Source organism: Zootermopsis nevadensis, unplaced genomic scaffold, assembly GCF_977971745.1.
Source record: "Zootermopsis nevadensis isolate Lab colony 2312 unplaced genomic scaffold, Znev_1.0 Znev_ptg000001l, whole genome shotgun sequence".
NCBI classification, from domain to species: domain Eukaryota; kingdom Metazoa; phylum Arthropoda; class Insecta; order Blattodea; family Termopsidae; genus Zootermopsis; species Zootermopsis nevadensis.
The window spans coordinates 1,590,945-1,605,867 of record NW_028259133.1 but is presented as its reverse complement, the minus strand read 5'-3'; the positions used below and the strand labels follow the sequence as shown (position 1 = coordinate 1,605,867).

Here is a 14,923-nt window from a genome sequence, read left to right as displayed (position 1 = left end):
CGGTCGATGTGACGCGCTACAACCATAGAACGGTGTAATGGACAGTGATCTAATCAAGAAAAACGTACTTTTCATTACAATTACGTTGAATGTAAGTGTTCAGTGGCAATAAACATAATTAATAATGTATTTGTGTTGGTCTGGGTAAGGTTTTATAATGTTCAGGTACTTTCACTGGCAAACAACTATGCTATGGAACGTTCTGATTACACATTGCCATTTTGACTAGCTGTTTCATATCCATGCAAAGACGGGCAGTCTCTTATTTCGATAGGTTGAAATTATTAGATGTGATGATCTCTTAGAGTAATGGAATACATTACGTTGAATTGAGTGGTGATTGTGTGCAAAATGGTGGAACTAATTTTAATTGAAGGCGAATATAACCTATGAATATCGTAGTTTGTAGGTTCTTTTTATAGACCCTGGACTAGAAACGGAAGATGTCTGAACAGGCAATTGAAGCTACATGATTTGCTGCATGCGTAAACTGTAGAAGAAATGCAAAGAGATTTTACATCGAACGTAGAATATATTACTTCATTTAAACCATGTTTTGTCTTGCTGTTGTTTTATTTCATAGAGAATTCTTGGTCAGTTTTGAACATCCAATCATTGCAAGATCAGTGCCTGCCATGGAGGGTGAAGGAGGAGACCCATTATCTGTGAACAAAAATCCAAGGATCATAAAAGGTAAATTTTCAATCTTGTGAATTGCTTTTGTTGTATTAGTTGACTGCATCAAGCATGAGCATATAATTCTCAACTTTATTTTATTGAACATTTCCCTGTTTTTGCTAGTTGTGTTTTCTCTGTTCCCTTATAAATTTATTTATTTTATAATTCATATGGTAAATGTGATTTGGTGCCCAACTATTATATATTTATGCATTTGCCATCATTTTAAAATATATGACAAATTCTCAATGCATAATTAAATACTATTGTAGATGAAATTAAATATTTGCATAAGAATTCAATACTGGGCTTCCTGGAATGGACAGATTGAGGTTCATAGTTCTGTACACAAAATATAACCCCAAAACTTTTCTGTCACAGAATTCTAAAACAGAGCTCATCAAACACAGTTTATATAGAATATTTATTTAAATCTTTTGTTCCATGCTTTTCAATATTTTGGCACTTATCAATTGTGTCATAAATTTAAGGGTAAATTGTTTATAAGGCTTCACCTTCTGCCCTTCCATCTGAGACAAGATACACATTATATTGGTTATTTAGTGATGTCTACATCTGATAGAAATGCCCCAGTGCTGGGATCATTTTCTGCCGAACATTAGGATGTATTATTTGAAGTTAATTTATACGAGACTGCCTATTTCTGTTATTGATTGCAATAGTTTAACCAAGTGTTGGACAAATATATTTCTTCCATGTGAAGTTGAGCATGATGCCAGCCTGAAAGTAATCTTTTACAACTGCATATCTGAGAGCTGGTTTTCCCATATGGAAATTTTTTGAGCTACATTTTTAGTCCTTACGTATGCGATAAAAAAATCTGATTCCATCTGAGTATGGATGATTTTGTAGCAAAGTCAGAATCAGATTTACATATTTCCAGGGTACAAAGGCCTGTTTTCTTTGTTGATGAGGCAAAAACAGTATTCCTCTGCAAGAGTTATTTGTGCATTATTCATGAATCTACACTGACCAAATATTGGCATTCTCCAAAATTCCTTTTATATGCTTAGTTGAGTCTAATACAGAATTTAATGTAACCTGTTCAGAGAATTTTAAATGAACTGGTAGAAAGTTGCATGTGCCTGTCCCATGATTAAACTTAGTGTTATAAACACCATATGAACAGTCATTGGAGGCCTCTAGCCTTGGTGCTTTTTTAACTTCTTGTAATCAGTTGTGTCAACTTCTGAGGTGAGTGCAACACTACATAATTCAGAGTTTTGTGTAGTAATGGATATTTGCTATAGAATAGTACTAGTATGTATATGACGCTCTTTCGTTTCCTGATTCAGCTGTTGATATCGGTATTGTAAATGTCGTGATTATGGTCCTTTATACTGTCACTTATTACATAACTTACATTGTTTATTGTACTATTTTTGGATAAGAGAGTGGCAATTCTTTTATTATGCTTCTGGTTTCTGATTGTAGTAAGTTGGACTGGGAGAGTAAATAGAATGCAATTTGTTTTGTTTCAGCTGCCCAAGAAGAAGTAGCCTGTTTGGATGTACTAGTCTGTGGCACCTGCCATTATGTGTTTCATTTTATTGAAGCTTTCGAAGAACATAAGAATGCCAATGAGTGTGGAAAACCTACATTCAAGGCTAACCTGTCTGTGAGTTTTTTCTTTCTATTCTTTTGAAGATAATTACATTTGTTTGCAACCAGCACGTTATTTTAAGAATCTCAAAACAATGAAGAACTCGTCGACCAACAACATTATTAACAGTGATGGTAACAGTAATAATAATGACAACAACAATAAGAGTAATAATCTTGTATAATAAGTATGTTAAATGATAATGTTCCGAAAAGGAAAAGTTACTGTACAGGCAGGTTATCTAAGTAGCCCAATGATGGTTGAATGGGGAGAAGGATCAGAGCAGAAAAAGGGTTTGAGTACAGGTGTGCAAGACAATATTTGCTCTGCTCTGATCCTTTGACCAGTTGCTCAGTACTAATGTGTGGTGACGCACGTCAGCGATGGCTAACACCAGCTCAAGCAAGTTTGACAAAGTAATTCACATTTAGTAATGAGAGGGAAATCATTAATGATAGGATTCTCAATCAGTATTTTCTTTTGGCCTCCAGTAGAACACCTGCTCAAATGACCTTCATGTGACAGGATAGCTCTAGTGGCGTACGACTGCACATGTGTGTGTGTGTCAGTGTGAATATATGTCTAAACGAAGCTTGTGATGTCCTCAAATCCACGAGTATCTCTATCGTCACCCAATAACATTTGAAACAACTGGCAGATAGATTTTCATTAAACTTGGTATGAATGTTATGAAATTAGAGGAAGATCATATTTCTGTGGCATATAGAACATGGTAGTTGCACATTTGTTTTTGTGCTGATAAATAATTTTACTGTAGCTAGGCATAAGTTTTTAAACAAATAGATTATAATCACGTGCTTAAATTTTGATATTTGAAAACACGTTGATTTCTGCATTTTGCTTTGGTCCCAGCTCAGATACCTCAGAAGGAATGTGGAAATTGCAGTGTGGATGGCTGCAAAGAGAAGGAAATTTATGTACAGTCCAGAATGGAAGTATTGGCAAAGTTTTCCTTTGCTCTGCTCCCAAATCTACATACTGATTTCCTTTGGTATTTATCAGGTATTACCAAACAGGAAGAAGATTGTAAAGATGTGGTCATCAGAGTATGCAGACATTTGAAAGGTGTACATCTTCTAGCAGCATGTGGGACAGAAGATCATACCCTTAATTGGTTAATTATTTATTTTTAAAGGGAACTATGCAGTTTTCTTATAAAAATGCTTTGTTGTGCCTAGGAATCAAAACCTCAAGTTTGGGCATTTCTGCTATGGAAAAGTTCTGTAATGAATCAACACAAAGCAGAAGGGGAAAAAGAGCCAATCAATTCATGGAAGCTTTATCAGCGATGGTGCAAGATGGCAGAAAATACAAGGGAATCATGGATTGCAGCTGGCAAGTCCATACAAACTTTTTCTACACTAGCCAATGCAAAAATAGCAGAAATAATCCATTCTGGGAAGAATCCTATAGAGGTGTGTGTCTTTTATGGATAAAAATTTATGTGGCTACTTCTCTTAATGAGTCACAAAACAAAATGAACAGAAACGTCTAATCTAGAATATTATTCTTGTAGGTGAGGCCTCGAGTTGTTACTACAAAGTCTATGCCGTTGTCTGACGATGAGGATGATGACTATAAATCAGAAGAATTGGGTAGAAATGATGCAGAAATAAGTAAGTTCCTAATTGTAAATGAAAACGTAGAATGTTTTGAATTTAAATATTTCTTGCCTTCACATTTTGATTCATTTGAGCTTTATTGATGTAGCGAAGCTTTCGTGGCGACTGAAATTGATGAAAGATTCTCGGGTTACAAGCTGCATCAGTTGACTGAACAGTGAATGAACCTTCTGCCGGGCCTGGCATCCTGTGACACACTGCTGTCCGCCCAGAAGGCCAAGCCAGATAGAGTGAGCGTGTGACGTCAACTGCCAGGTCCCATTGGCCGGCGCGACAAAGCAATAGACAGGCTACCAGCAACATCATACAACCTGCCATCCACCGCCAGTTTCCCCATCAGTGATTGCGCAACAAAGGATCAGATTTGTTACCCAGCAGAGATTGTTCTTGAGACGTTGGCAGAAGATGTGGTTTATTCACCGTTCAGCCACCTGATGCGTCTTGTAACCCGAGAATCGTTTATAAACTTCGGCCTTGTTGTTTTTGTGTATGGATTGAATCGTGTGGATTACATACTGGTGTTAGATGTGAAGATAAATGTTTCATAATATGTTCTTGGCTTCATCATCGTCATTCATGTCCCAAACTGCGGCTAACTGACTGCTGTCTACTTTCTTGTAAGAAATTGCAACAATTTATTGCAAGGTATGCTCATTGTGTTACAGAAACAGAACAGCGGAAAGTTGTACGTAAGATTGTACGTATACCTGTGGATAAGAATGGCGGCGTGAGAGACGTACGCCCAATACGTGGCAGCCAAAATATGAAAGAGATACGGACTTACTCTATCAAAAAGGATCATTTAGGCGAAGTAACACTGGCAAGAACTGATATGAATGAATCAGTATCCGCTGCCATTGAAAGTGGTGGAGATGAAGAAGACGAATCTCTGGAGTCTGAAGATAAGGAAAATGTAAAGGAACCAACAGAGGAAGCAACAGAATCTGCAAAACCAGATAAAGAAGATGAAGAAAAGAGCACAGTAAGTAGTGAATGGCCAATATTGTTACATTAGTCATACACTGTAATGCTGCATTTAATAATAATCATTCAGTCTGAATATGTTTTGTTGGCTGATGTACTTTTGGGTTTATGTCTGATACAGGAAATGTTGCAGACTGAAACAGGAGAATCTAAAATTGTAAAAACTGGAGACAGTAAATTAGTGAAGGACCCTCTTGGTGATGGCATGGTTGAAATTAAGGTGGAGAATATGAGTAGTGAAGAGGATCAAGTGGAGGAGCCAGCAGAACAGGGAGAAGCAAGCATGAAACCTAGGGTTCGGAGTTCATTTGGCCCCGCGCCACCAGCACAGCGACCTGGCACGGTGAAGAGGAGACCTCTACCAGACATCAAACTGCCCGGTAACAGGATGATGCGGAAAAGTGACAAGAACAAAGACAGTGAAGATGAATATGTGGTAGAAAAGATTCTTGCAAAGAGGTTCAACCCAAAGAGGAAGTACCATGAGTATTTACTGAAATGGGAAGGATATCCACAGTAAGTGTCAGAAACCACTATGCATGGTTTTCTGTAATTTTTATATAATCAGATGAGATTGGCGGCTGGGCTGGTAGGTAGGTATGTAGATAGATAAGTGCCTAAGAATTTGAGAAAATGTTAAGGGAAGAAACAATCTGTGTGACTACATAGATAGGATAATAATATATGGTATCGTAAACAAAAAATGAGCTGGGATAGCTCAGTCAGTATAGTGACTAGCTACGGGCTGGACGACCGGGGTTCGATCCCCGACGGGGACAGAGGATTTTTCCTCTAGCCTCTGCGTCCAGACAGGCTCTGGGGCCCACCCAGCCTCCTCTACAATGGGTACCGGGGTCCTTTCCCGGGGGTAAAGCCGGCCGGGGCGTGATGCTGACCACTCACCCCCACCTAGTACTGAGGTCAAGGAAGAGAGGAGCTATACCTCCACTCCCCCCAAACGCCTACTTGGCGTATAGTGGGACAGACTTTACTTTATCGTAAAAAAAAAAACAGGATGTAGATTGAAATTATAGGCGCAGGATGAGCTGTTGTGAACATGTGTATGAAATTTTGGGTTCTATAAAAGGCAAGGAATTTCTTCGGCTATCTGAGAAACTACCTCTATGGAGGTAGTTTCTTTATGTCTATTTTTACTGGTGTTGTGTAGAAAGCCGATACATGTTACCATATGAGCAAAATACATTTCCTCGGAAAGGAGGGTATGATTAGTTCATCATTAATTTAGCATCAACTTCAGGGTTGTGTGCCACTGAATAAGACATGATGATGGTATAGGTTATGGCCTCTTTTAATATACTGCCATGGCGTCAGTTAGCCTGGAAGCACAGAAATTACCTTAAATTTACCAGTGTCCTACACGGAAGTCGGGTCTGCTAACTTTATGCGGTCTGGTCGACATCAAGGGGCCTAATTGAAAAAAAAATAAGTATGTAATACTAGCGTCATACATTAAATTAATCTCTCCATAATTTATTTGGACACAGATTATTGCTTTGTGACTATTATTTTCAGTGATCAGAATACATGGGAACCTGTGGAGAATATGGCAGCGTGTGACAAACTGGTTGAGACATTTGAACGTAACCTTGCAAGGCAGAAAGCAATGCAGCAGAAAGCTGCAAATCAACTGTCCCACCAGAAACTAAATCAAAGCATAGCTGAGAAGCCTCTGATAAAGGTTAAGAGTTCGGTAAAATCTGAAGAGTTGAATCAACCTGGACCTAGTGGTGTAACAAATTTAGAGAGGTAAGGAAATTGAACAGATGATTGTCTAGCCCATCAGAACTCTGATATATTTCACCCCCTCCTATATCATCTTTGTATGGATAAATGTAGACGTGCCTCGTTTCCTAAGAACAATCAGTGTCTTCCTGTTCTTGACATATACAGCATGTCTCAAAAATACACATACACACAGGGTTAATATTCTGTGTAGATCAAAAGTTCTTGTGCAGAAAATCATAGACAAAATTAGCCCACTGTGTGTACTAATAAATTTTGGCATAAAGTAATACAGTGAAACCTCTATCCATCGTTCCCGGAACTATCGTTTTCCCGGATGCATCGTCCGTTTTGTTCGGTCCCGAATACATCCCATATAAAATAATGTTACATTTTCCCGCTTCTATCGTTCCTCGAACTATCGTTTTATCGCATCGATCGTTCAAAAATCTTAGTCCCGGCCCACAATTTTCCCACAATGATCGTTTCTGAGAATTTAAAATGCTGGGTTTAGAGATAAATTAATACCGAAAGACGCATAATGTTTTTGGAATACACAGTAGCGGTAACCTGTTATGTCGCCCAACCAGCACATTCTTTTGGAATGAGGGTCAGCGGTGCAGGGGTGATAGTTGGAGTGAATGGCGGTGCTCATTGTCAGAAATTTTACGATTTTAATTAGGGTGCACTCATATTTCCTTCCAGCGATGCCAGATGGCATGTGCAGTGTGAATTTCTTCACAAATGCTTTTACGTATTATAAGTACAAAGGAAAGGCTGGCGGCACTTTTCATTCTTCTGGTTCATCTCGTTTCCAGCGGTTCAGTGGTACAGTTACGTTTCGTTGAGTTCGGCAGTAATAGTATTACCATTCTTCCTGTTATTGTTCGCGAAGGGGGTGGGAGTGGTGAGGAAGAGGAAGACGACGAATGCGAGCCGAAGCTTTGCCGAGTTTTGCCGAAGCACACGCTGCATTGGCGAAAGTGAAGTCGTTCTTTTATGCGCTTAATATTAGTGAACGTGACGAGGAAAACATTTTGAACGTGGAAAGTGCTCTGTTTGGTCTAAAACGTAAAGTTTCGACAAACCAGTTGTCCATTAAAGACTTTTTTGGTAAAAAGAAGTAACTTTGAAAGAGAAGCATTGTTTTTTTTTAAATTTTTAATGCTTTCCCGCATTCATCGTTTTTATTTCCCACCCCCGCCGAAAACGATGCATCGAGGTTTCACTGTAGTAGTAGTTGCACCATGTGGTCTGGTAATGTGTAATCTTGGGGACTTAAATGGTCACATGATGTTTATAGATGACCCTGTAATTTAAAAACATCACTTGCATTACAGCAAGTAATTCATTGAACTATGAACATTGTTAACTCTACACAGCTCAAAATATATAAAATTGAGGCATTCTTGAAAATGACCCAAAACACAGAAAACACGCTGTTTAAATTCGAGTTTCACGCAACGAATCATGGTATTTGTGTGTTTAAGCGTGTAATTCATTACACGCGTATTTCATTTGTTCGTTACTTGAGTGGTGTTCAGTTGAGCTGATCTCATCAAGCAGCGAGAAACATCTGATCTCATTTGAACATTCTCAGTTTGATTCTTGTGTGGAATGGCCTGTGGTAATATGTATAATAATTTCTTCACCATAATCTTTCTCATAAAAGTGCTGTAGATGTTCATTAGCCCAAAACAGCATTTTGCTTCTGTACAATTCCATCAGAAAGGAAGTGAGCTTCATCTTCAGTGTGGAGTACAGTCTCTTCATGTCTTAACCAAAACAACAAAATTCAGCCTGTTGTCATGCTTCTGCTCTCAGATCTAAATGCAATATCTTGATGTCCCCAATTGGCCTTTGTTATTCATTTCCTTGAACTTTGCTGTATTACCACTCTTTGTTTTTGTATTTAAGGGGGGGGAAGGATGCTTAGAATTTGCAGATATTTTAACTCCACTGCTGAATCCACCTCTTCAAACTGCCTTGTGAGTCTCCATATTGCTTGTTTTGTAGAAGCCCGCCAGGTATCATAGTACACACAAAAATGTGTCTTTCTAAAGAAACTTGAATTCTCCTTGACAGCAGGCCTCCCGTGGACTGCTATTTGCTGTGTCGCTACAGCAACATAATATTTTGATGTCAAATATAATAATTTTCATGAATTACTGCATTCACTAGCAAAGTATGAAATATTCTAGCATTGTATATTTTTAACAGACATAATAAATGGTAAACATTTCATGTGCCACCTTGTAAATTCTGCTTAGCCTTCACTTTGTTGTGTGTTAACAGCCGTCCAGTACGAAGCAGCAAGAAGAGAGCTCTGGAGCAAGTTAAGTCATGGTGTGGTTCTATGACCAAGAAAGAGTTTGAAACAGGTATGGCAAAGTGTTTGGTAATGGCATTTGTGCGATCTGTTTAATTGCCTCTCTCATGCCACTTGTTAAAATTTACAGGTAAGAGGAAAGCTGGTGAAGAAAGTGACTCTGATGATGACATTATACCTGACAAGAAAATAAAATTAGAACCACCAGATGATGATTGGAGTGGAGGTGAAGTAGGGACATCCTTGAACAGTGGTGGATCTTCAGATGATGACTCGTGCGAGAAGAAACGACCTAAACATAACATAGGATCCATGCAAGGAAATCAAAACAAAGTGGTGGGGATTATTCACAAAGCATCGATGGTACAGCTTGGAGATGATGTTATAAAACGAGGACCTGGCAGACCAAAACGGCTACAGTCGATGGAGTCGAGTAATACTATAAATGGAATTGCTAAAAATAAAAGTTCCACAACAATGGAGAAAGATCTGGCCGTGGAATTGGGTTTAGCATCCGATTCCTCCCCTGAACATAAAAGTAAACCGCAGCCCATCATAAAACAGTCTCCTTCATCACAGCCTCCAGTTCTTGTCGCCAACTCAAAAGGTGTTATTAAGGTAGATCCACGACAGGTCCCAAACCTTACTTCAGGTGTCTATATAGTATCCAATAAATCTGGTATTGTTAAACTGAATGATCTGCCTTCATCATCACCAGTGAAAGGAAGATTGTCACCCACAAAACAGTCTCCACAAGGGCAGAAAGTTGGAAGTGTAGGAGTCGTGGTCCCAGGAAGCAAGCGGGATGGTATGCTGACGGGCATTGTGCGCAAACCTCTCTCCCAACCAAGCGCAGGTGCTCGTTCTGTTTTAGGACAAACTTCATTAAAGCAAGGAACTCCACTTAGAGCACCCCTGAGTGTGAATTCTGGTTTGGTGCGAGTTACGCCACCAGGAAGTTTGAACAAGTCTATGTCAGGATTATCTCATATAGGGACTTCGGGGGGAAGACCTCCTCTCATGTCACCAAGGGTGGGTTCTCGGCCATTCTCTTCTCCCCGCCCACTTTCTATGTTAACTCAAAGACCTGGTTTGTTGCAGTCGTCACTGCGACCAGGACTACAGCCCAGATTACCTGGGATGTCTCTTAGGCCAAGCTTAGCATCTCCTGGTTTTAAAAGGTCACCTTTAGGAATACCAGGAGTTCAGACCAAAATTACTAGTGCTCTGAGGCCAAAAATGCCTCTTCAATCACCTTTAGGAAGGGGGATGATACGAACTCCTTCCCCAGCTACACAGGTTAAGAGTGGAATTAAACCTATTCATGCTATGTTAGGCAAGGCTGTGCAGAATTATGGCCCATCACCAACAATGAGTGCACAACAGAGATTAATATTAGCTAAGAAACAGCAGGAGGCAAAGGAGACTGCCGTCTTGGTGAAGCAGGGTTCTGGCGGTGTACCGATGCTGCCCGGTTCGGTATCCATGAAACCTAGCATAAAAGCAGATGATCCAAGGTTAAGGAAACCAATAGGGAGGGGAAGGGGCAGAGGTCTTTCAGTGGGTGAAGGCATAAATAACGGTAGACAGAGGGATAGCAAACTGATAGATGGTGATGGACTTCATATGGAGTTCCATGAAGTTCACACAAGCAGTGACAGTGATGATGGAGTTGAGTCCTTACCAGAGCTTCCAATGGGAGATCTCCCCTCATTGGAACCAGACAGCCCACCACGACCATTTACTTTATGTCCCGAAACTGGAAAGATTTTGGGTCAGGCGGAAGGAGAACCAACACCAGTTCCAAGTCCAGACCCTGAGCCAGAGCCTGAACCAGTACCAAAAGCAGAGGAGGAGGCAGAAGAAATATTACCTGACAAACGAGAAGGCTCGCCTATTCGAATTGCTGAGGAATCTCCATATCAAAATGATGAAGAAGAAACATTACTAAAAGTGGAAATGAGCCCTGGTGGAACAACAGGAACTGTGATAGAAAGTAATGTTGCTGATCCAGAATCATACATGAATACGCTAAGGACAGAGGAGGGCTTGACCGTTACAAAGATCAGTACCACGAATACTAGAGTAAATGATTCTCAGCAGCAGGTTACCGTGTCTACGCCGAAAATAGGTGGGGGGATTTCTGTCCCGGCAAGGAAATTATTTCTAGACTCTACGAGCAACAATGATAGTAGTGGTAGTAGTGGTGTTGGCCCCAGTAACGGTGGTGGCAGTAATGAAATGAACACCGAATTAGTGACATTTGGGGAAGATGGTGTAGTGTATCAGATTTCAACAGAGGAGGAGCAGGAAGGGGGGGAAGCAATGTTAGTGTCTGCAGACGGAGAGCCACAGTGCGTGTATGTGACGGCTGAACAGGCGGCAGGAATGGAGGACGGGTCTGTTCTCACTTTGGACACGGCTGTTGCCGAGGCTGTGGCACAGCTGATGCCTGAGGTGAATGTGATAGCAGGTGGAAGTGGTTGTTCGCAGTTTTACATGAAGGAAGTGGATGCAGATAGTGAACAACTGATGATCACCTCAGGGGTTGAGGACGGAGAGGAAACAACCCAGGCCCAAGTTGTGGCGCAAGTCGTCCAGGAGGGAGAACCAATGTCTGGAACAGGTGAGAATTGTGGATACAGTAAAGTTCTTTCTTAAAACGGTGAACTGTACATTTTGGAAGTTTTTTACTTGGGTGTCCAGAGAAAGGTATCGTAGTTCTGTTGTGTTTTTTTCCATTCCACCTATGGATCTTAAATCCTCAGCAAGGGGTAAGAGTGATGTGTACTTTTTCATAGATTAGGCAGTCTGTCTTAACGTGTATCTGGCAAAGAAGAAATAAATAGTATTGCTAGTATAAGTCAATCTGCCAAATTGGCCCAACACAATTTTATTGTGGTCTTTCTGTGCACTGAAAAATAATTATGGTCACTTTTTCACGTTATAATTTTTCTGTGAACAACTTTGTTTCACGTGTTAATGCACTTTTCTGTATCGCTCGGTCACGTTAATTTTGACATCAGTAGAACTGCAAAGTGACAACCAGCAGAAGAGAAAGAGAGAATGACTAAGCGGTGGTGGAAGTAGAATCCTACTCTTATTTCTCAGTATTTTGTGGGGGTTGTAACCTTTTTCTTATCATAATAGGAGATTAAAATGTACATTGGGCTGCTGGCTTGTCTTAAATGTGGGATTTAATGGCAGCTGGACCCTATGTGTGTTGTGACACAGTAACGGTTAAATTTGTTGGCTATGATGTGTCCCTTTATTTATTTTATTTTATTTATTTAAGCCTAGTAACAAAAGTGTGGACCATAACAACTGAAAATAAAGTGTCCTTTTTATTTGCATGTAGTGATATTTCCTTCCCAAGTTCTTCATGCTGTAAAACTGTTGGCACCTATCCATTGCAGTTGAACAGTTGTACGTTTCCAGTAGATATGAATAGCGTGTTAAGCACAGAAATGTGCTACAATTTTTAATTCAGCAGAGTACTGTACCTGCCAAGATGAATATTGTGATAATCTAAGAGATATGGGTACATAGTGATCAGCTTCATAATTTGTGCTATTTACTAATTATTCTTAGGATGATAAAATAAAAGATGAATAGGGAATATAGCATACATTCATAGTTAATAAATACAACATTTTGGCTGAACGAGGTGAAGGGAAGAGATGACGTGGGAGCATTTGACATAAATTGAAGTATATTATAAAAGAAGTCTTAAAGAGGGTGTAGGCTGGATTCAACAGACTTAGGATAGGGTCCATTGGTGGTCTGTTGTGAACATGGTAATCAGCTCTATGGTTCCATAAGTGGCCGGTTGAATGATCGTCCAATTCTCAGGAAGAACCCTGTTGTGTGGAGTGAGTTCATTACCTCTTTGATGTGGAATAATTGTAGATTAGAATGAAATAGTTTCAGTTTAAGGAATTTGTACTGTAAAACAGGTGATGTATTTTCTGTGTCACGTTGTGTGTTGTTAGGTGGAACAAGGAGAGTGGTGCTTCTCCTGCCAGACGGAAATCTCATGATGACTGAGGTGGATGAGGAACAGTATGCAGCTTTAGAATTGGACAAATGAAGCACAGAAATCTGCTCACGGTTTCAAATTGTGATGCCAATACAGTTGGAGCGCTGAGCTGAAATAATGTGATGCGTCTGACATTAAAGCAGTTTGAATATCTGCTAATATCGCACCCAGTCATTATATAGACATTTTCCCAATGTACCGAGTCTTGAAGCATTGCACGAACTCCACGTGATTATAAAAAGACTGGGAAGGAAGTGACTTTTTGTAATTTAAATTAGAATTTCTAATATGTTGGAATAGAGTTATTTTGATTTGAAAAAGAATTTTAAAACCTATTAGGATTCTATCTCCACAGATTGCTGTACAAAGTGTATAGCTTATTATTAATGACATGAATTTGGAATGTGAGTACAAACTTATATTTTATTTAATACTTGTAAACATGGTACATTACTTTCACATAATAAGTTAGTGTTTTGTGAAGTTTAGCAATGGACACAAATGTAGTAGGCAGAAGGCAGGCATTGCCATGGTAATGACACGAGGTTTTGTACGGTTATATTTTGCATGTCTCTGAATTATGAAGCTCATGATCAAATTGTTCCATGTATCAGTCCACTGTACCTTTTCAGTTATCACTTGACTTCTGTGCAACTGTTATGAGAAATATTAATAAACATGTCAGTGTGAATTGTTTGTTGTACATCACTTTATATCTGTTTAATGTACTGAATTTCAGGGGGAAAGTTTTAACATATTTAACTCAACTTTTAGTATAGTTGCTGATTCAGATACTAGACATAATATTGAGATACAACACCTGTAAATTCTTTGTGCTTTCAAATACAGCAAAACATTATTCAGAAATAGTATTATTAATTATCATAATCTGCACTTTGTTCATATGACATAGAGAAAGTTTGATCATGTGTCCATAATTTTCTAACCATGTTTTGAGTGCTTGAACATGAACCATAAAATCACAAATATCCACTTTTCTTTTCATTATTTTGTGAATTAAAAAATGTAGCTGAAATTCTGTATATTTGTTTATGATGTGGCTGTTTGTATATGTTCATATGTTGATGAAAGAATAATTATTAAAGTAATGGATTTGGTTGAAAAGAATGGGTGAGGAAGAATTTTTTTTCCTCATATACCCCATGTTTATGGAAATATAAACATGTTTTAAAATAAATAATGATATTGACAAAATGTTCAATATGCCATCAAGTGACACTGTACCAGTAAAGTGAGGTGAGGCTCGTGATGTTGCTACTTGATAATTTGTAATTAGATTTACTTTTGTCTCATTCAAGTCTGTAGAATGTTGTAAATATGCCAGCCCCACAATTATTTTGTGTAAACATGCATTATTCTCACCTTCAAATGTCATTATGCCCATTTCCCTCTGCATTTCTTATTGGAATTATTTTCTCTAAATAAATTATATACAGTTTCTAAAAGTGGACTTATGACTTTTTTCTTGCATTAATAATAAATAGTAGATGGAATGAGTAACTGGAAGAGTGGGAGTGGATGTTATTAATGAAGGGGTAGAACAGAAGCATACACCACCAAGAATAAACATTGCACACATTTTTGTCAGCTTTACAATTATTTATAGATACTGGCGGTTACGAAAAACTTGTTATTCTTCCGTGAATTTTATTTATACTTTGCGCATTTATTAACATATTAAACTGGCTGCTTGACATGATACTGTAATTCCACTTGTTAGAGTGACTTGCGCTCTACATTTACTAATCCAGCTGCCATTATCCTTGTCAGTAATACAGGGCCTTCGAAAAGAATGCTGGAATTTTAAACACCTGCAACTAAAGAATGAAAACAGATATGGCAATGTTGGTATTTGCAGTGTA

General features: G+C 38.9%; 2 protein-coding genes across 2 annotated transcripts in view; one reads left to right on the top strand and one right to left on the bottom strand.

The window, feature by feature from the left end:
* Nucleotides 1-14,923, bottom strand: part of Ssl1 (general transcription factor IIH subunit 2 Ssl1) — a 34,402-nt gene that overhangs the window by 13,880 nt on the left and 5,599 nt on the right. The window lies entirely within an intron of this gene.
* Chro (chromodomain-containing protein chromator) lies at nucleotides 552-14,511 on the top strand. Its single transcript, XM_022085687.2, has 10 exons — nucleotides 552-693; nucleotides 2,181-2,317; nucleotides 3,502-3,738; nucleotides 3,840-3,939; nucleotides 4,611-4,927; nucleotides 5,051-5,445; nucleotides 6,463-6,696; nucleotides 8,968-9,053; nucleotides 9,132-11,627; nucleotides 12,994-14,511. The coding sequence occupies exons 1-10, from the start codon at nucleotides 552-554 to the stop codon at nucleotides 13,089-13,091; spliced, it is 4,242 nt and encodes a 1,413-aa protein (XP_021941379.1). The 3' UTR covers nucleotides 13,092-14,511.

Excerpts from the sequence above, each read along its gene's own strand:
- Chro (XM_022085687.2), top strand. The coding sequence starts at position 552 with ATGTTTTGTCTTGCTGTTGTTTTATTTCATAGAGAATTCTTGGTCAGT. Across the intron at positions 3,940-4,610 it reads TAGAAATGATGCAGAAATAA|AAACAGAACAGCGGAAAGTT; the intron begins GTAAGTTCCTAA and ends ATTGTGTTACAG. Across the intron at positions 5,446-6,462 it reads AAATGGGAAGGATATCCACA|TGATCAGAATACATGGGAAC; the intron begins GTAAGTGTCAGA and ends TATTATTTTCAG.